At 43.2% G+C, this 22,935-nt stretch overlaps 1 protein-coding gene across 1 annotated transcript in view; it reads left to right on the top strand.

The window, feature by feature from the left end:
• Window positions 1–20,662, top strand: part of LOC124131725 (pneumococcal serine-rich repeat protein-like) — a 39,016-nt gene extending 18,354 nt beyond the window's left edge. Inside the window, exons 12-15 of the mRNA XM_046495193.2 lie at window positions 9,697–9,835; window positions 15,327–15,452; window positions 16,363–16,414; window positions 20,100–20,662. Of these exons, the coding sequence (XP_046351149.1) occupies window positions 9,697–9,835; window positions 15,327–15,452; window positions 16,363–16,414; window positions 20,100–20,545 (763 nt within the window). The 3' untranslated portion in view covers window positions 20,546–20,662. The remainder of the gene's footprint in view (window positions 1–9,696; window positions 9,836–15,326; window positions 15,453–16,362; window positions 16,415–20,099) is intronic.
• The last annotated feature ends 2,273 nt before the right edge of the window (window positions 20,663–22,935 follow it).

Genomic DNA, 22,935 nt, shown 5'->3' with positions numbered 1-22,935 from the left:
ACATTTACCGCCTTCTACATCACACTGAAGTAAGCCCGCCTCCTTTACCGCCTTCTACATCAAACGAAAGTAAGTTAACCACCTTTACCGCCTTCTTCAACACATTAAAGTAAGTCCGGCACCTTTACCGCCTTCTACATCACACGAAAGTAAGACAACTACATTTACCGCCTTCTACAAGTTCACCATATTCACCGACTTCTACATTACACGGAAGTAAGTCAGCCACCTTTACCGCCTTCTTCAATACACGGCAGTAAGTTCACCACCTTTACCGCCTTCTACAACCAACTGAAGTCAGTCCACCACCTTTACCGCATTCTGCAACACACTGAAGTAAGTTCACCACCCTTCCAACCTTCTACATCACACTGAAGTAAGTTCATCATCTTTACCGCCTCCTACATCACAATGAAGTAAGTTCATCACCTTTACCGCCTTCTTCAACACACGGAAGTAAGTCCGCCTCCTTTACCGCCTTCTACATCACACTGAAGTAAGTTCATCACCTTTACCGCCTCCTACATCACAATGAAGTAAGTTCATCACCTTTACCGCCTTCTTCAACACACGGAAGTAAGTCCGCCTCCTTTACCGCCTTCTACATCACACTGAAGTAAGTTCATCACCTTTACCGCCTCCTACATCACAATGAAGTAAGTTCATCACCTTTACCGCCTTCTTCAACACACGGAAGTAAGTCCGCCTCCTTTACCGCCTTCTACATCACACTGAAGTAAGTTCACCACCCTTCCAACCTTCTACATCACACTGAAGTAAGTTCATCATCTTTACCGCCTCCTACATCACAATGAAGTAAGTTCATCACCTTTACCGCCTTCTTCAACACACGGAAGTAAGTCCGCCTCCTTTACCGCCTTCTACAACACACTGAAGTAAGTTCATCACCTTTACCGCCTCCTACATCACAATGAAGTAAGTTCATCACCTTTACCGCCTTCTTCAACACACGGAAGTAAGTCCGCCTCCTTTACCGCCTTCTACATCACACTGAAGTAAGTTCATCACCTTTACCGCCTCCTACATCACAATGAAGTAAGTTCATCACATTTACCGCCTTCTTCAACACACGGAAGTAAGTTCACCACATTTACCGCCTTCTATATCACACTGAAGTAAGCCCGCCTCCTTCACCGCATTCTTCAACACACTGAAGTAAGTCCGCCACCTTTACCGCCTTCTACATCACACTGAAGTAAGCCCGCCTCCTTTACCGCCTCCTACATCACACTGAAGTAAGTTCATCACCTTTACCGCCTTCTTCAACACACTGAAGTAAGCCCGCCTCCTTTACCGCATTCTTCAACACACTGAAGTAAGTCCGCCCCCTTTACCGCCTTCTACAACACACCGAAGTAAGCCCGCCTCCTTTACCGCCTTCTACATCACACTGAAGTAAGTTCATCACCTTTACCGCCTCCTACATCACAATGAAGTAAGTTCATCACCTTTACCGCCTTCTTCAACACACGGAAGTAAGTCCGCCTCCTTTACCGCCTTCTACATCACACTGAAGTAAGTTCACCACCCTTCCAACCTTCTACATCACACTGAAGTAAGTTCATCATCTTTACCGCCTCCTACATTACAATGAAGTAAGTTCATCACCTTTACCGCCTTCTTCAACACACGGAAGTAAGTCCGCCTCCTTTACCGCCTTCTACATCACACTGAAGTAAGTTCATCACCTTTACCGCCTCCTACATCACACTGAAGTAAGTTCATCACCTTTACCGCCTTCTTCAACACACGGAAGTAAGTCCGCCTCCTTTACCGCCTTCTACATCACACTGAAGTAAGTTCATCACCTTTACCGCCTCCTACATCACAATGAAGTAAGTTCATCACCTTTACCGCCTTCTTCAACACACGGAAGTAAGTCCGCCTCCTTTACCGCCTTCTACATCACACTGAAGTAAGTTCACCACCCTTCCAACCTTCTACATCACACTGAAGTAAGTTCATCATCTTTACCGCCTCCTACATCACAATGAAGTAAGTTCATCACCTTTACCGCCTTCTTCAACACACGGAAGTAAGTCCGCCTCCTTTACCGCCTTCTACAACACACTGAAGTAAGTTCATCACCTTTACCGCCTCCTACATCACAATGAAGTAAGTTCATCACCTTTACCGCCTTCTTCAACACACGGAAGTAAGTCCGCCTCCTTTACCGCCTTCTACATCACACTGAAGTAAGTTCACCACCCTTCCAACCTTCTACATCACACTGAAGTAAGTTCATCATCTTTACCGCCTCCTACATCACAATGAAGTAAGTTCATCACCTTTACCGCCTTCTTCAACACACGGAAGTAAGTCCGCCTCCTTTACCGCCTTCTACATCACACTGAAGTAAGTTCATCACCTTTACCGCCTCCTACATCACAATGAAGTAAGTTCATCACATTTACCGCCTTCTTCAACACACGGAAGTAAGTTCACCACATTTACCGCCTTCTATATCACACTGAAGTAAGCCCGCCTCCTTCACCGCATTCTTCAACACACTGAAGTAAGTCCGCCACCTTTACCGCCTTCTACATCACACTGAAGTAAGCCCGCCTCCTTTACCGCCTCCTACATCACACTGAAGTAAGTTCATCACCTTTACCGCCTTCTTCAACACACTGAAGTAAGCCCGCCTCCTTTACCGCATTCTTCAACACACTGAAGTAAGTCCGCCCCCTTTACCGCCTTCTACAACACACCGAAGTAAGCCCGCCTCCTTTACCGCCTTCTACATCACACTGAAGTAAGTTCATCACCTTTACCGCCTCCTACATCACAATGAAGTAAGTTCATCACCTTTACCGCCTTCTTCAACACACGGAAGTAAGTCCGCCTCCTTTACCGCCTTCTACATCACACTGAAGTAAGTTCACCACCCTTCCAACCTTCTACATCACACTGAAGTAAGTTCATCATCTTTACCGCCTCCTACATTACAATGAAGTAAGTTCATCACCTTTACCGCCTTCTTCAACACACGGAAGTAAGTCCGCCTCCTTTACCGCCTTCTACATCACACTGAAGTAAGTTCATCACCTTTACCGCCTCCTACATCACACTGAAGTAAGTTCATCACCTTTACCGCCTTCTTCAACACACGGAAGTAAGTCCGCCTCCTTTACCGCCTTCTACATCACACTGAAGTAAGTTCATCACCTTTACCGCCTCCTACATCACAATGAAGTAAGTTCATCACCTTTACCGCCTTCTTCAACACACGGAAGTAAGTCCGCCTCCTTTACCGCCTTCTACATCACACTGAAGTAAGTTCACCACCCTTCCAACCTTCTACATCACACTGAAGTAAGTTCATCATCTTTACCGCCTCCTACATCACAATGAAGTAAGTTCATCACCTTTACCGCCTTCTTCAACACACGGAAGTAAGTCCGCCTCCTTTACCGCCTTCTACAACACACTGAAGTAAGTTCATCACCTTTACCGCCTCCTACATCACAATGAAGTAAGTTCATCACCTTTACCGCCTTCTTCAACACACGGAAGTAAGTCCGCCTCCTTTACCGCCTTCTACATCACACTGAAGTAAGTTCATCACCTTTACCGCCTCCTACATCACAATGAAGTAAGTTCATCACATTTACCGCCTTCTTCAACACACGGAAGTAAGTTCACCACATTTACCGCCTTCTATATCACACTGAAGTAAGCCCGCCTCCTTCACCGCATTCTTCAACACACTGAAGTAAGTCCGCCACCTTTACCGCCTTCTACATCACACTGAAGTAAGCCCGCCTCCTTTACCGCCTCCTACATCACACTGAAGTAAGTTCATCACCTTTACCGCCTTCTTCAACACACTGAAGTAAGCCCGCCTCCTTTACCGCATTCTTCAACACACTGAAGTAAGTCCGCCCCCTTTACCGCCTTCTACAACACACCGAAGTAAGCCCGCCTCCTTTACCGCCTTCTACATCACACTGAAGTAAGTTCATCACCTTTACCGCCTCCTACATCACAATGAAGTAAGTCCGCCACCTTTACCGCCTTCTTCAACACACGGAAGTAAGTCCGCCTCCTTTACCGCCTTCTACATCACACTGAAGTAAGTTCACCACCCTTCCAACCTTCTACATCACACTGAAGTAAGTTCATCATCTTTACCGCCTCCTACATCACAATGAAGTAAGTTCATCACCTTTACCGCCTTCTTCAACACACGGAAGTAAGTCCGCCTCCTTTACCGCCTTCTACATCACACTGAAGTAAGTTCATCACCTTTACCGCCTCCTACATCACAATGAAGTAAGTTCATCACCTTTACCGCCTTCTTCAACACACGGAAGTAAGTCCGCCTCCTTTACCGCCTTCTACATCACACTGAAGTAAGTTCATCACCTTTACCGCCTCCTACATCACAATGAAGTAAGTTCATCACCTTTACCGCCTTCTTCAACACACGGAAGTAAGTCCGCCTCCTTTACCGCCTTCTACATCACACTGAAGTAAGTTCACCACCCTTCCAACCTTCTACATCACACTGAAGTAAGTTCATCATCTTTACCGCCTCCTACATCACAATGAAGTAAGTTCATCACCTTTACCGCCTTCTTCAACACACGGAAGTAAGTTCATCACCTTTACCGCCTCCTACATCACAATGAAGTAAGTTCATCACCTTTACCGCCTTCTTCAACACACGGAAGTAAGTCCGCCTCCTTTACCGCCTTCTACATCACACTGAAGTAAGTTCATCACCTTTACCGCCTTCTACAACACACTGAAGTAAGTTCATCACCTTTACCGCCTCCTACATCACAATGAAGTAAGTTCATCACCTTTACCGCCTTCTTCAACACACGGAAGTAAGTCCGCCTCCTTTACCGCCTTCTACATCACACTGAAGTAAGTTCACCACCCTTCCAACCTTCTACATCACACTGAAGTAAGTTCATCATCTTTACCGCCTCCTACATCACAATGAAGTAAGTTCATCACCTTTACCGCCTTCTTCAACACACGGAAGTAAGTCCGCCTCCTTTACCGCCTTCTACAACACACTGAAGTAAGTTCATCACCTTTACCGCCTCCTACATCACAATGAAGTAAGTTCATCACCTTTACCGCCTTCTTCAACACACGGAAGTAAGTCCGCCTCCTTTACCGCCTTCTACATCACACTGAAGTAAGTTCATCACCTTTACCGCCTCCTACATCACAATGAAGTAAGTTCATCACATTTACCGCCTTCTTCAACACACGGAAGTAAGTTCACCACATTTACCGCCTTCTATATCACACTGAAGTAAGCCCGCCTCCTTCACCGCATTCTTCAACACACTGAAGTAAGTCCGCCACCTTTACCGCCTTCTACATCACACTGAAGTAAGCCCGCCTCCTTTACCGCCTCCTACATCACACTGAAGTAAGTTCATCACCTTTACCGCCTTCTTCAACACACTGAAGTAAGCCCGCCTCCTTTACCGCATTCTTCAACACACTGAAGTAAGTCCGCCCCCTTTACCGCCTTCTACAACACACCGAAGTAAGCCCGCCTCCTTTACCGCCTTCTACATCACACTGAAGTAAGTTCATCACCTTTACCGCCTCCTACATCACAATGAAGTAAGTTCATCACCTTTACCGCCTTCTTCAACACACGGAAGTAAGTCCGCCTCCTTTACCGCCTTCTACATCACACTGAAGTAAGTTCACCACCCTTCCAACCTTCTACATCACACTGAAGTAAGTTCATCATCTTTACCGCCTCCTACATCACAATGAAGTAAGTTCATCACCTTTACCGCCTTCTTCAACACACGGAAGTAAGTCCGCCTCCTTTACCGCCTTCTACATCACACTGAAGTAAGTTCATCACCTTTACCGCCTCCTACATCACAATGAAGTAAGTTCATCACCTTTACCGCCTTCTTCAACACACGGAAGTAAGTCCGCCTCCTTTACCGCCTTCTACATCACACTGAAGTAAGTTCATCACCTTTACCGCCTCCTACATCACAATGAAGTAAGTTCATCACCTTTACCGCCTTCTTCAACACACGGAAGTAAGTCCGCCTCCTTTACCGCCTTCTACATCACACTGAAGTAAGTTCATCACCTTTACCGCCTCCTACATCACAATGAAGTAAGTTCATCACATTTACCGCCTTCTTCAACACACGGAAGTAAGTTCACCACATTTACCGCCTTCTATATCACACTGAAGTAAGCCCGCCTCCTTCACCGCATTCTTCAACACACTGAAGTAAGTCCGCCACCTTTACCGCCTTCTACATCACACTGAAGTAAGCCCGCCTCCTTTACCGCCTCCTACATCACACTGAAGTAAGTTCATCACCTTTACCGCCTTCTTCAACACACTGAAGTAAGCCCGCCTCCTTTACCGCATTCTTCAACACACTGAAGTAAGTCCGCCCCCTTTACCGCCTTCTACAACACACCGAAGTAAGCCCGCCTCCTTTACCGCCTTCTACATCACACTGAAGTAAGTTCATCACCTTTACCGCCTCCTACATCACAATGAAGTAAGTTCATCACCTTTACCGCCTTCTTCAACACACGGAAGTAAGTCCGCCTCCTTTACCGCCTTCTACATCACACTGAAGTAAGTTCACCACCCTTCCAACCTTCTACATCACACTGAAGTAAGTTCATCATCTTTACCGCCTCCTACATCACAATGAAGTAAGTTCATCACCTTTACCGCCTTCTTCAACACACGGAAGTAAGTCCGCCTCCTTTACCGCCTTCTACATCACACTGAAGTAAGTTCACCACCCTTCCAACCTTCTACATCACACTGAAGTAAGTTCATCATCTTTACCGCCTCCTACATCACAATGAAGTAAGTTCATCACCTTTACCGCCTTCTTCAACACACGGAAGTAAGTTCATCACCTTTACCGCCTCCTACATCACAATGAAGTAAGTTCATCACCTTTACCGCCTTCTTCAACACACGGAAGTAAGTCCGCCTCCTTTACCGCCTTCTACATCACACTGAAGTAAGTTCATCACCTTTACCGCCTTCTACAACACACTGAAGTAAGTTCATCACCTTTACCGCCTCCTACATCACAATGAAGTAAGTTCATCACCTTTACCGCCTTCTTCAACACACGGAAGTAAGTCCGCCTCCTTTACCGCCTTCTACATCACACTGAAGTAAGTTCACCACCCTTCCAACCTTCTACATCACACTGAAGTAAGTTCATCATCTTTACCGCCTCCTACATCACAATGAAGTAAGTTCATCACCTTTACCGCCTTCTTCAACACACGGAAGTAAGTCCGCCTCCTTTACCGCCTTCTACAACACACTGAAGTAAGTTCATCACCTTTACCGCCTCCTACATCACAATGAAGTAAGTTCATCACCTTTACCGCCTTCTTCAACACACGGAAGTAAGTCCGCCTCCTTTACCGCCTTCTACATCACACTGAAGTAAGTTCATCACCTTTACCGCCTCCTACATCACAATGAAGTAAGTTCATCACATTTACCGCCTTCTTCAACACACGGAAGTAAGTTCACCACATTTACCGCCTTCTACATCACACTGAAGTAAGCCCGCCTCCTTCACCGCATTCTTCAACACACTGAAGTAAGTCCGCCACCTTTACCGCCTTCTACATCACACTGAAGTAAGCCCGCCTCCTTTACCGCCTCCTACATCACACTGAAGTAAGTTCATCACCTTTACCGCCTTCTTCAACACACTGAAGTAAGCCCGCCTCCTTTACCGCATTCTTCAACACACTGAAGTAAGTCCGCCCCCTTTACCGCCTTCTACAACACACCGAAGTAAGCCCGCCTCCTTTACCGCCTTCTACATCACACTGAAGTAAGTTCATCACCTTTACCGCCTCCTACATCACAATGAAGTAAGTTCATCACCTTTACCGCCTTCTTCAACACACGGAAGTAAGTCCGCCTCCTTTACCGCCTTCTACATCACACTGAAGTAAGTTCAACACCCTTCCAACCTTCTACATCACACTGAAGTAAGTTCATCATCTTTACCGCCTCCTACATCACAATGAAGTAAGTTCATCACCTTTACCGCCTTCTTCAACACACGGAAGTAAGTCCGCCTCCTTTACCGCCTTCTACATCACACTGAAGTAAGTTCATCACCTTTACCGCCTCCTACATCACAATGAAGTAAGTTCATCACCTTTACCGCCTTCTTCAACACACGGAAGTAAGTCCGCCTCCTTTACCGCCTTCTACATCACACTGAAGTAAGTTCATCACCTTTACCGCCTCCTACATCACAATGAAGTAAGTTCATCACCTTTACCGCCTTCTTCAACACACGGAAGTAAGTCCGCCTCCTTTACCACCTTCTACATCACACTGAAGTAAGTTCACCACCCTTCCAACCTTCTACATCACACTGAAGTAAGTTCATCATCTTTACCGCCTCCTACATCACAATGAAGTAAGTTCATCACCTTTACCGCCTTCTTCAACACACGGAAGTAAGTTCATCACCTTTACCGCCTCCTACATCACAATGAAGTAAGTTCATCACCTTTACCGCCTTCTTCAACACACGGAAGTAAGTCCGCCTCCTTTACCGCCTTCTACATCACACTGAAGTAAGTTCATCACCTTTACCGCCTTCTACAACACACTGAAGTAAGTTCATCACCTTTACCGCCTCCTACATCACAATGAAGTAAGTTCATCACCTTTACCGCCTTCTTCAACACACGGAAGTAAGTCCGCCTCCTTTACCGCCTTCTACATCACACTGAAGTAAGTTCATCACCTTTACCGCCTCCTACATCACAATGAAGTAAGTTCATCACATTTACCGCCTTCTTCAACACACGGAAGTAAGTTCACCACATTTACCGCCTTCTATATCACACTGAAGTAAGCCCGCCTCCTTCACCGCATTCTTCAACACACTGAAGTAAGTCCGCCACCTTTACCGCCTTCTACATCACACTGAAGTAAGCCCGCCTCCTTTACCGCCTCCTACATCACACTGAAGTAAGTTCATCACCTTTACCGCCTTCTTCAACACACTGAAGTAAGCCCGCCTCCTTTACCGCATTCTTCAACACACTGAAGTAAGTCCGCCCCCTTTACCGCCTTCTACAACACACCGAAGTAAGCCCGCCTCCTTTACCGCCTCCTACATCACACTGAAGTAAGTTCATCACCTTTACCGCCTTCTTCAACACATTGAAGTAAGTCCGCCTCCTTAACCGTCTTCTACAACACACTGAATTAAGTCCGCCTCCTTTACCGCCTTCAACATCACACTGAAGGAAGTTAACCACACTGAAGTAAGTCCGCCTCCTTTACCGCATTCTTCAACACACTGAAGTAAGCCCGCCTCCTTTACCGCCTTCTACAACACACTGAAGTAAGTCCGCCTCCTTCACCGCCTTCTACAACACACTGAAGTAAACCCGCCTCCTTTACCGCTTTCTACGACACACTATGATTGTGGGTTCTAATCCAGGGTCACCTTGATTATGTTTTAAGGTTCGTCAGCACCTTACCCGTGCTAGTGGGTTCACCAAAGTGGTAAACGTCTAATACCCGCTTTCCTCCAACATAAAGCTGACACGCCGTGACATAACTGGAATACTTTTCAAAGCGGTGCTAAACCAAACTACCTCACTCACCCATACAACAATAGTTCTGCTTACACTTTGTTCCAGCACCCGGAATACCAACTGCGCCTTGGTAGCAAATGTTCCTGGAGGGCCAGTTCTTACCAACAATGGATCGATTGCTGGGCAGCTCACCGATGCTGACGCACAGTGTGCAAGGTTTATGCCTGGAACGCGTTTCTGTCGGGTATGAAGCAAATCTGGTATAACATACCTGAAGTTATACTGTGTCTGAGTGGGGTGCTCATGTGAAACTGCGGCATGGTATCTCACTGGGCTAACACTATAAATCCGGACTAGTACAAGCAGCCACACACACACACACACGTGACGTTAAACTCCATTTTAACATATATGATAAAACAACATTATGTACAGATTAAAATGAAAAAAATGCAGCACAGAGTGTTTGGGTGATCCTGGCACAGTCAGGCTGGTTAGGCTCATCATCAGCTCAGTGCCCTTGTCCCCCTCTACACGCAGCCCAGACAGCGAATGGGACTTCTCCAGGGAAGCGCTGCTCAGTCAAACCCACTCAGAACGTTTCGGAGAATGTGAAGACTCCCCAACACTGCAGCCTTCTGCAGTACCCAGATTATCAGAAGGGCTGTATTCCTCGCAGCAAACCCGGATACTCTCCCTATGTCAGTTAACAGATTGGGAGGTACCAAACCTAAGGCACCGAGAACAATTATTATTATTATTATAATTAGGGCTCTATGCCTGAAAGGCAAGAGACCTATTGTAATCGTTCGATTTATTATTATTATTATTATTATTATTATTATTATTATTATTCTTTATTATTATTATTATTCCGGCGTTTTTTGTTCCAATCATAACTCAAGAACTACAGCTCAGAATTTCTTCAAAATTGGCACCAAGATTTCCAATGTCCTAAAGCAGATACCACAAAAATCCCAATGCCGTAGGCCCAAAGACCAAGGGCAGATAACCAAAAAACAAGATTTTTTTTAACATTTATGTTGGCCTATTGCACCCAAACCGCTTGTCCGATTACCTTCAAAATTGGAATGTGTCTGCTGCTTTAGGTGCCTGCCATTTTTTGTTCTTTGACTTTGGCCATTGGTCACGTGGTTTGGCAGCCATATTGAATTCAAGGTTTTACCAGTGTTTTGGGGGTACATGTCTTCAAAAGCATGGATCTCTGAATCCGCTTAATGAAATGCTTCCAAACGTTCTGAGAATTGTCTCCATACACAACAAATCACTATTTTAATAGCTGTCATTGGCCATCTTTGATAGTTGCGGCCAAATTTGATTTTGATTTTCATCACCGAAATTTTACTTTAAAGATCATATCTTGTAAGGTTCTTTAAAGAAACTATTGAAAGTTTGCATGAAGTTAGTTTCACATATGTACTTCATTTTGTGTTCTTGGTTGCATGCTAAAAGTAACACTGCTTGGTGGTAATATGTGATTATTTATTTCAAAAATACTAAGAATGAAGCCTCGTAAAATCTAGGTAGGATTATTTCCCTTTGACTGTAGACTACTCTTGAAGATGAGGGTTAGAATTGGTCTTCAGCAGCCCATGCTTGTCTTGATAGGCGATTATCAGGATTGGGTGGTCAGGCTCCCTGACTTGCTAATTTATTTCCCAATTGCCAAATGCTTACTTTTGACGGCTGGGCCACCCGTGCCCCCCGACACCCCCAGAACAGGCCAATTTCTTGCGTCCATGTCCAACCTGCCTGCAGTTACTATGTTTTACGACGTTGGTACAAACAAACCATTTGAGGATTCGAACATGGTCTAGGTCTGAAATGGATTTAGAACACTCTGATTCACTCTGGCACGCTCAATTTTGGAACGGTGACGTCCTGCAAATGGTGACTATCTTTTGACTGAGTTGGTACAAGCAAACCTCTTGTGGATTCGAACATGAGGATTCGAGGTCGTAGATAGATTTAGAACAGCCTTTGACACCCGGCACATGCGAATGTCATAGCGGCAATGTCCGCAACCGCTGCCTACATTTGACGGAGTTGGTACAAGCAAACCAGTTTAGGATTTAAACATGGTCGAAGTCAGAAATGGGTTTAGAAGATAAAGGGTATACCCCAGAGCCATCAATTTCGTAGCGGCGATGTCCCGCAAGCGCTGCTTAAATTAGACGCGATGGTACAAGCAAACCATATAAGGATTCAAACAAGGTCGAGGTCGGAAATGAGTTAAGTAGCCCTCTGACACTCCAGCACACGCCAATTTCGTAGCGGCAATGTTCTTCAAGCGGTGTCTGTCTTTTGACGGCGTTGGTACAAGCAAACCATTTGAGGATTCGAACATGGTCGATGTAGGAAATTGGTTAAAACACTATGGGACATCCAGGCACATGTCAATTTCGTTGTGGTGATGTCTCACAAGCAGTTCCTTACATTTGACGGCGTTGTTACAAGCAAACCATTTGAGGATTCGAACATGGTCAAAGTCAAACGTGAGTTCAAAACTCACTTGGACACCTGTGGTGATGTCTCGCAAGCGGTTCCTTGCATGTGACGGCATTGGTACAAGCAAACCATATGCGGATTCGAACATGGACGGCGTCTGAAATGGGTGTAGAACATCCCGGGACGTTCTGGGGCACGTCAATGTCGTAGAGGCTATGTCTTGCAAGCGTTTCCTTACTTTAGACGGCATCGGTACAACCAAACCAATTGGGGATTCGAACATGGACGAGGTCGGAAACAGGTTCAGCACCTTATCTAAGCAATGCGACAGAAACCCGGGGTCCTGGCGAAGTCAGAACACTAATCCGTTTGACTGTAGCTCAATGGACAAGGGAGCTACGCTCCCGGACTATTTGCCTGTCACCCTGCCTGTCACCCTGCCGTACAACAGACCTCTGAATAGCAGACCTTTAAACACTTGTAACTCGGAAACTACTGGTCCGATTTTGACCAAATTTTGTGTGTGTATGTAGAGTGGAATCATAGAGGCGATGTCTTGCAAGCGTTTCCTTACTTTTGACGGCGTCGGTACAACCAAACCAATTGGGGATTCGAACTTGGACGAGGCCGGAAACAGATTCAGCACTTTATCTAAGCAATGCGACAGAAACCCGGGGTCCTGGCGAAGTCAGAACACTAATTCGTTTGACTGTAGCTCAATGGACAAGGGAGCTAGGCTCCCGGACTATTTGATCCCCTGCCACCCGGCCTGCCACCCGGCCTGCCACCCGGCCCCAAGCTGCCGTACAGCAGACCTCTGAATAGCAGACCTTTGAACACTTGTAACTCTGAAACTACTGGTCCGATTTTGACCAAATTTCGTGTGTGTATATAGATTGGGATCGTCTAGATTATTATTGTGTTCATATTGTCCTATTGTAATCGTTCGATTTATTATTAGGGCTCTATGCCCTGGGACACCCTTGTACACGTCAATTACGTAGCGGCGTCTATATTTGACGGCATTGGTACAAAGAATCCATTTGAGGATTCGAATATGAACAAGGACTGGAATGGGTTCAGAACACCCAAGAATGCTCTGGCTCCCGCCAATTTTGTCAAAACGGACTGATGACATATGAAGTAATAAATTACACTATAACATACTCATGTGCACTGCATTATACAGTGGATTCAAATGACTGGAACTAAATGATTTATTGGTATTATGAGGGGCGGCCGGGTAGCCTTGTGGTTAAAGCGTTCGCTCGTCACGCCGAAAACCTGTCAATTCCTGACATGGGTACAATGTGTGAAACCAATTTCAGGTTCACCGCCGTGATATTGCTGGAATATTGCTAAAAGCGGCGTAAAACCATACTCACTCACTTACTAGTGGCGTGAGATGTATTTTGTCCCGCTGCTCTGAAACCGTTACTCCGATTACATTCACACTCTACGTGTGCCTGCTGCTTTAGATGCTTGACATCTTTTGTTCTTTAACTTTGGCCACTGGCCACGTGGTTTGGCAGCCATTTTGGATTCAGGGTTTTCACAGTGTCTTCGAACATGGACGGCGTCAGAAATTGGTGTAGAACATCCCGGGACGTTCTGGGACACATCACTGTCGTAGAGGCAATGTCTCGCAAGCGTTTCCTTACTTTTGAAGGCGTTGGTACATGCAAACCATATGCAGATTCAAACATGGACGGCGTGTAGAATGGGTTCAGGACATCCCGGGACGTTCTGGGACACGTCAATGTCGTAGAGGCGATGTCTCACAAGCGTTTCCTTACTTTAGACGGCATCGGTACAACCAAACCAATTGGGGATTACTCACTAACTCACTAATGGCATGAGATGTATTTTGTCCCGCTGCTCTGAAACCGCTACTCCGATTACTTTCACACTCTACATGTGCCTGCTGCTTTAGGTGCTTGACATCTTTTGTTCTTTAACTTTGGCCATTGGCCACGTGGTTTGGCAGCCATTTTGGATTCAGGGTTTTCACAGTGTCTTTTAGGTACACAGGTCTTCAAAAGCATACGACTCTGAATCCACCACATGAAATGCTACCAAACTTTCTGAGATTTGTCTCCGTACACAACATATCAAACATTGATATATTTGATTGGATAGTTATTAGTTGCGGCCATATTTGATTTTGATTTTCATACCCCCCGGCGTTCCATCAACTCATCAAAGGCCCCAATCAGCCATAATCCCGTTGTTTATATTACTGGCTTCATCCTTTGTTTCTGTCACTGACTTCACCGACGATTGTCATCACTACCCTGTTGTGTACATAACAGGCTTCTCTACTCCAGTATAACAATATCTACTCTACTGCATAAACATTGCCTCCTACTTGTATAGATACTTGTCAACAACACTCTATAGCAGCAAAACCACACTCTGTATATCACTTGCTTGATAACTGTGATAGAACCTAAACCGAAACGTCACTCTTAATTGTAATAAAGAAGTTGTTCATCCATAAATTCTTATCCTCACTTAGTACTCCAACTTCTAAATGCCTATCAAAGAAGAAGTCAGTGAAATATCAAATTATTAATTACATTATACAATACTCTTATGCACTGTATTATAAAGCGGATTCGAGTAGGCTGAAACCATATGACTCAGTAATTCTCGATATCATAGAGCCCGACATCGCTGCCCGCAGCTATATTTATCATTATTATTATTATTATTATTATTATTATTATTATTATTATTATTATTATTATTTACAGATTAAAATAATTGATTTTGGGTTGGCTTGTAGTTCTCGGTTCCTGGTTAAGCTCTATGTCACTAGATAACAACATTGCGTGTCAAGAACAGCTGTACTCAAGACTCGCTATACAGTACAGCACTATACATATCACAATGCGTTGATATCTCACCTCTGTACCCCGATGCCATTTGGGCCATGGGTATACACTCCAACATGGCTGATCTGTTGTGTGCCTAGTGGGTCGGAGAAAAGTTCTATTCTCATGCTCCATGTCTCTGTACAAACTCTTTACTCGCTATAGTTTCTTGGGCATGTTATAAAGCAGCGTGTGTATACCAGATGTTATTCGGTGCCTTTGGTTTTCAGGGAATATATATTTTGGGCGGACTGAACCGTACCCGTCACGTATGGCAAGGGACGTGGTCATCTGTTATAATGTTGCTTGTTGTGGCGTTACGTTCATTTCCTGATATATAGGCAATCACAATAGTAACAACCATCAAGCGGTTTTATTTTGTCATTTCAGTTAACAGCTGCCTTTCTAGGAATAGATGCCATTTGTCAAAGGATTGCTTGTGGTGCGAATACTGCTCCTGGTGGCATATGCCAGTTCATGGTGCCCCTTGATAGAACCAGTTGTGGTAACCAGAGGGTATGTATAATTTCACATAAGATCTAATTAACATCACCAGGTACAGTCACTACCACAGCACGATGGGACATGGTTAGTAGCAAGTTCCGCGTTATACATAACATATTCTTGCCACTGCTTTGATTTCAAGTTAGAAAGACACCATAGCGTGTCGGCTCAATTATGGAGGAAACACCGGGGTGACGCAATGTGACACTTGCGTGAAACCTACACATAGTGCCAGCAAAGCGTGGATCATATCAGTTGGAATCTGGAATTACAACACTGGACCACACATTGAATTCTTCTTGAACGCATTTACTTAATGAAACGAAATTTTGCAAAATGAATGTAGTGGGTAATACAATCTGATTGTTTGTTCGTTTGTTTGTTGTTTAACGCCGCACTCAGCAATATCCAAGCTTTATGACCGCGGTCTGTAAATAATCGAATCTGGACCGGAAAATCCAGAGATTGACATCATGAGCATCGATCCACGCAAATGGAATACTGTGACATGCATCAACCAAGTCAGCGCGCCTGACCACCCGATCCCGTTAGTCGCCTCTTACGACGAGCATATATAGTCGCCTTATATGGCAAGAATGGGTTGCTGAAGGCTGAGATATATACAACGGACTGGACTGAGCTGTTTTGACTGGACCAGGTTCAGCTATATGCAGCGTATGATGGAGAGATTCAGATAATTATTGATAATATTTGTATGATATTTCGCCGTCGGTTCCAAAATGAAATTGCCAGACATCAAATACTCAAATGCATCCCGAAATCTAAAACTCTATAATGTCTATCCCCTGAGCGAATATAGTGAAAATCTCTTTAATTATCAATTTCAACAATACACATGAAAACAATAATGGATACTGTGTTCGTTGTGCTATGCATGACCATGTCTGTCGTGTATCTGCAGTGGTGTGTACAAGGCCAGTGTGTGACAGACAACGCAGCCCCTGCCAGAGCAGGTAAGTCCTTTCCCTTGAACAAGGCAAACAAAGTTCCCAAAAGTGTAACAAAATAAAGTGGTTTGTCCATGTTATGTCAATCATACCTCAACACTTGAGGTCAATAGGCAAGATAAGACAAGACGATTATTTCACTATAGAGGCCACTGGCCCGATATACAGACATATACACGTCACATTTCCAAGCGCTGCAATTAATATAATAATAGATACCAGGAGAAAGTTCTTAGGGTGTAATTAGTAATTTTCTTTGAATGAGGTATACAAATACATACACAGACATATACATACATATAGCACAGACACTATATCTTTTGTAGTAATATTGTAAGCATATTAAGTGGAATTCTACTTATTTCTTAGTTTTGCACATTAAATGGGTCTAACGTAACATAAATCATGTATTGTTTGTGTATCTTTAGGGTTCATTCTAATATTAAATGTGTTTATTGCATGTGTCATTTTAGATATATTTACTAACACACGTTTTTACTGGAAGTATATGCATCAGAACAAAACAGAACTATATTTACGTTCAGGCCGGGATCCTCGGCATTTGAGGTACAAATTTGCAAACAGTAAATACACAAGATGGCGGGGTGGTTTACATGGAAGATTTTACAGTTTTCATAATGACGTTACAGAATGTACAGAGTTTCTTAATAACATTTATTTTTTTAGATTTGAAAAGGTCTTTAAATTTTAACATATTAGGGGTTTAAGCATATGAAATTGGAACATATATCTTCCGTTGGTGTTTAAAAGAAAGGACAAACAAACATATAATGGAATTCATCACCAACATCGCTCATGTCGCAGAGTTTACACGTTCGTTCATTGACAGGGATTTTGGGCCACCTACCTAGTTCAGTAGATAAATGTGGTATGAGGTTCTAAACAGAATGAATTTTGCAGCCAAGGGATAACTAATAAATACTTTTCATGGACGTGTTCAGTTTTACATATGCGATATGTGTTACTTTTAGAAGAATGTGTAATCTCTGCATTCCACGTTTAAGTTGCTATGTCAGATAATCTTAACGACATGATAGATTTAAGGACATGAGGAGGAACTGCTTGTTGGCTTAGCCAATAGAAACTGAAGCCAGTTACATTGAAAATACTTACCAAACATTTTATCCATTTATGACGCCTATTGTTTGTACAAACTTCATTATATAATGTGATATTGTATTCTTGGTAGCTTTTGTTCTTTGCCAGATCAGACTTAAGCCCAAAAACATTTTGCAACCAAGAAATAGAATTGGTTTTCCCATTGCATCGAAGAAATATAATTGACTTTTTATGGATAGATTAAATGTTTTAATTTTACGTAATACAAAGTACATATCCTTAGTGGCAGATTCACAATTTGATTTTATAGTAGTTTTGAAAAAGTTTTTATTTGTAAAGTGAATTCCAAGATATTTATAATCAGTGATATATTCGATTGGTGAGCCATTTAACAATATATGTCTACTCTTGTCACTTTTTGTACCACCCAAAACTATATTTTTTGTTTTACTAGTATTGAGATGCAATCTCCATTTTTGCAGTAAAGTGAAAAAATATCAAACATATTTTGTAAATTTTAATGATTAAAAGCTAATAAAACTGCATCTGCATATAGTAATGCGAACAAAACAACGGAGAGATCCAACAGACCATCGAGTGACTGAGGTTGAATAGAAACACTAGGGTAGTTTTGAGAATATAACAACGGTTCCAGATCATTTAGAAACAATGAAAACAATATTGGGGACAGATTTTCTCCTTGACGGACACCAATAAGACAAGTGAATTGTTCTGAATATACACCGTTTGAACACACACGTGATTTCATACCATCGTACATATTAACAATAATACGAATAAGTTTTCCATCACTACCTTGTGCTAATATGTTTTTCCATAAACCTATACGCCAAACATTGTCAAAGGCTTTTTTGAAATCAACGAAACCACAATACAGTTTTTCTTTCTATTTTTTAGTAAATCAATAATTGCATACAGGGTAAAAATATGATTATTTGTGGAGTAGCTTAGTCTAAAACCCGATTGTGATTCTGATAGAATGTTATTACTTTCAACATAATCGTCTAATCTTTTATTAATAACTGACGTAAACAATTTTCCGAGGCAACTTATAAGACTTATGGGCCGAAAGTTTCCAGGGTCATCTGTACGTCCTTTACCTTTGTAGATACAGTAAACTACGGTTATAACGAACACGCTTATAACGAACTAACGGATATAACGAACTAACTTTTTAGTCCCGACTATATGCTGTAGCTATGCTGTATATATGCTTATAACGAACTACGGTTATACCGAACTAAAATTAGTAGTCCCTTTGAGTTCGTTATAACCGTAGTTTACTGTACAAGTAAAACATGAATTTCATCTCCTGTGTACATTTTGTCATTAAGTCTAACAGTGAGGACATAATCTTCAGTGGTATGTTCTTCAGTGTATCTGTCATAAGTCTAAAATTACCACATCTGACTATTGTGAAACACGTTCTGAAATGTAAAGAAATAGCAATGCAGGGATATTATTCCATTTGCGGAAGTACATTGTATAAAATGTTGTTGGAACATTTATGAGAAGTGTTTCATGTAGAATCTCAGTCATATTTTAAACACTCTGATAAAAATGTGATTATTCCCAGCATCCTGGCTTATCCACACAAAACCAAACCCAAATTGAAATAGAGTGTTTGATGTGTGTAGCCCATGTAACTCTGACAGAATCATCACGAGCGAGGTAGCCTATTTCTATCTAGAGTAATTAGTCTACATCAACACACAACTGCCCATGATATGGTTGGGTTTGGGGTTTGGGTTTGGGGGGTGGGGTTGGGGTTTGGGTTTGGGTTTGGGGGGTGGGGTTTGGGTTTGGGTTTGGGGGTTGGGGTTGGGGCGATGTGTTTCCTGACTAAATGCATAGAGGCTTTTATGAATGTGATACACAACGGTGATATCTTGAGCCAAGGTTGTTTATTCAGTTACATATGTGATAACAAGACATACGCACACAGTTACTGTAGCACTCTCAACCAGACTGACCTCAAACCGTCATTTCCCCAGGAGGTGAGGTGAGGTGAAATTGGGTTTAACGTCGCGTCCAAGATTATTGCACTTATAAAGCGACGTGCATGCACGTGTGTGTGTGTGGCTGCTTGTACTAGTCCGGACTGATGCCGATTTATAGTGCTAGCTCACTGAGATACCATGGCGGGGTTTAACATGAATACCCAACTCAGACACAGTATACTGACTCCGAGCCGACCTGTCCTTGTTTTAGCCCCTTAATGTCGAGCGCCAGACAGGGTAACAACAAGTACCATCTTTTAACGTCTTTTGGTATGACGCGGCCGGGGATCGAACCCCGGACCTTCCGCTCTCCGGGCGGACGCTCTACCACAAGACCACGGAGGCGGCAATTTCCCCAGGAACCTACATGTACTTCCCTTACCTCACATAAGCTATCGCATAGAACATTACTTATCAGTTATCTGATACCCTGGCGACATCGAATGCGATTACTCGCTGGGCGCCGCCATCTTAAATGGAGAACTCGTTATATTTATGAATTAACTTTTAGATCTAACAATACTCCCCTCTATCACGTTCTAGTTTTTCAAACAAAACAAATAATCTTATCTTCATGTCACGCTTTCCAGTCAATTGCCCTCAGGGTGATGATCCAGGTGTCGCCTGCACTCCAGCCCTTTGTGTAACGGAACCAGTGAGGTGCTGTCAAACATGCGGAGTCGTGCCAACCACTGCGACAGCTACCACTGCGACAACAACCACTGCGACAGCTACCACTGCGACAACAACCACTGCGACATCTACCACTGCGACAACAACCACTGTGACAACTGCCACTGCGACAACAACCACTGCGACAGCTACCACTGCGACAACAACCACTGCGACATCTACCACTGCGACAACAACCACTGTGACAACTGCCACTGCGACAACAACCACTGCGACAGCAACTGCAACAACTGTTATTACGACTTCTACAGCAACATCTACAACAGCAGCGACAACAACTGGCACCACTGTCGCGGCGGGGACAGTACTTTCCGTTCGAAATTTGTTCATTCTTTCATGCTAGGTTTGAAGTATTGCTGATCTATATTTTTGGGCACTCCGACATATTGAACCGATAGGCTTAATGATTTTGAGACTTGATTTTTAAAAAATTATAAATAAAGACATATCTGGAACTGCATATGTGTATCATTAATCAAGTGATTAGGCGGCCAGACACTTTGTTTATTTATAAATACAGACTGGATGCGTGTGCACATAAACAAGAGTATTAACACCACGTACGGCAGTAACAGCAACGGCTAACATCACCGTCGCGCTTGGGGTTTGCAGGTATATCATACTTTCATGGTAAATCTTGCTGAAGCTAGAAAATACTAATATATTCTTTGGACTATATGGTTTCCGACCTTTTTGTCTTTTGTTTTCTTGTTCAACGCCAAACTCAAAAACATTCAGTTACATACCATCATCGACCCTGACCACGGATCGGACAAGCATATGCTGGAGACCTAACGAGGAATACACAGGGTGTTACGACTGTCAAAGTGCATAGCTGATATTTCACCACTAACATTATTCATGCAAAATTGTAAAAGGGATAGGAGCGGGTAATGGAATATGATTGGTTGAAGTCTTTCGGACTTTTAATATACGGTTATATAACGGTGCTGAAGTAGAGGATACACGGGTAGACGGTATAGGGATACAGAAGTAAATGATAGAGGGAAACAGAAGTAGAAGATAGCGGGATACAGAAGTAAATGATAGAGGGAAACAGAAGTAGAAGATAGCGGGATACAGAAGTAAATGATAGAGGGAAACAGAAGTAGAAGATAGCGGGATACAGAAGTAGAAGATAGCGAGATACAGAAGTAGAAGATAGCGGGATACAGAAGTAGACGGTATAGGGGTACAGAAGTAGACGGTAGAGGGATACAGAGTTATCGGAAGTAGACGGCAGAGGGATACAGAAGGAGACGGTAGCGGGATACAGAAGTAGACGGCAGAGGGATACAGAAGTAGACGGCAGAGGGATACAGAAGTAGACGGCAGAGGGAAACTGAAGTAGACGGCAGAGGGATACAGAAGTAGACGGCAGAGGGAAACAGAAGTAGAAGGTAGCGGGATACGGATGTAGACGACAGAGGATAATTAAATAGACGTTAGATGGATAAAGAAATAGACGGAAGGGTATAATGAGGTAGGCAGTAAATTTTAAACGCGTGCCTCACTATGCAAAATGCAGGATTCAAACATGTAGAATATAACTAAAACAAAATGATTTACACAAAACAGTCATACACATAAAGGACTAACAATGGAATGATTAGTTTTCAAATTAGTTAAAGGTTTCAATCCCCAATATATGCAATGTTAAGGTACTCCAAGGACAACCAATGTTTACATCATTTATTGAGCGATCCGTTCATATATTTTTCACCACAGGTCTGCCTTTTACGCACTCTGGATTCTGTTTCGGCGATACTTGCAACTAATTATCCTCTTCACCTGAACAGATGAACACGCTTAGCAATGTGTTAACAATCAAACGCTAAATCTGGCGGCGTGGGTGCCCCTGTTGTCTCGCCGCAATTCGCTGTGCATGTATTATACATGCAGAATGGTTTCACAAGAAAGGTAAACGTCTCAGATCTTTATCACTTGTTGCTGCCTTCCTCAAGATGACACGCTGTGACTATCCGATGTATCAATAACGATCCCGTTCAAAGCAGCAATGAACCAAATTCAACCATGAGTTGGGAATATGTTCCATTCTAATTGATTCAAGCATTGTCTTCACTTACGCCTCAGCGTTTGCATTTAGTTTAGTTTTAACATGGTACAATGGAGATAAACAAAATGCGTTTTCATTGTTGAGCTGGGTTATCTTAAGATTTAAAAATATTAAATTTAACATTTGAAAGCTAACGCTTTACAGTAACCCCTAGCTCTGCACTGAACAGTTTGTTCATCTCACTCGCTAACTCACTGACTATCAAACTGTTCGAAATGCAACTGCAGTAACTGTCCTTGCTATTGAAACATATTCGGACTTTTTTTATAATCGTATGAAGGATTTAAGCATAGCAATATATTTTGAACGATCATTTAAACTGCCAAACTGTTCAAAGCGGAGTTAAATCCACGTCACTCATTACGGTTCAGTGGTCCAACACTGACCACGGTAACACGAGGATCAATTTGTACCGACAAAAGAAACATCACAAACAGGAGCTAAGTATGTTAATCCTTTAAAATAGCAGCTGCGTACATGATAGGAACATTGATCATGTAAATATTTGCATCTTGGATTCACACTGTAGATCCCTATTCATTCATCTGTGTAGAATTGGCAAGCAGTATTGTAATAATAAGAAAAGAAGTGTAAGACTCTACATCGAAACGTCGCTACAGGCAATAATTCATAAGTTATTATCCATTAAGTTGTAC

The sequence above is a fragment of the Haliotis rufescens genome, unplaced genomic scaffold (assembly GCF_023055435.1).
Source record: "Haliotis rufescens isolate VD_foot unplaced genomic scaffold, xgHalRufe1.0.p SCAF_1, whole genome shotgun sequence".
NCBI classification, from domain to species: domain Eukaryota; kingdom Metazoa; phylum Mollusca; class Gastropoda; order Lepetellida; family Haliotidae; genus Haliotis; species Haliotis rufescens.
This window is presented reverse-complemented; position numbering and strand designations above follow the sequence as displayed.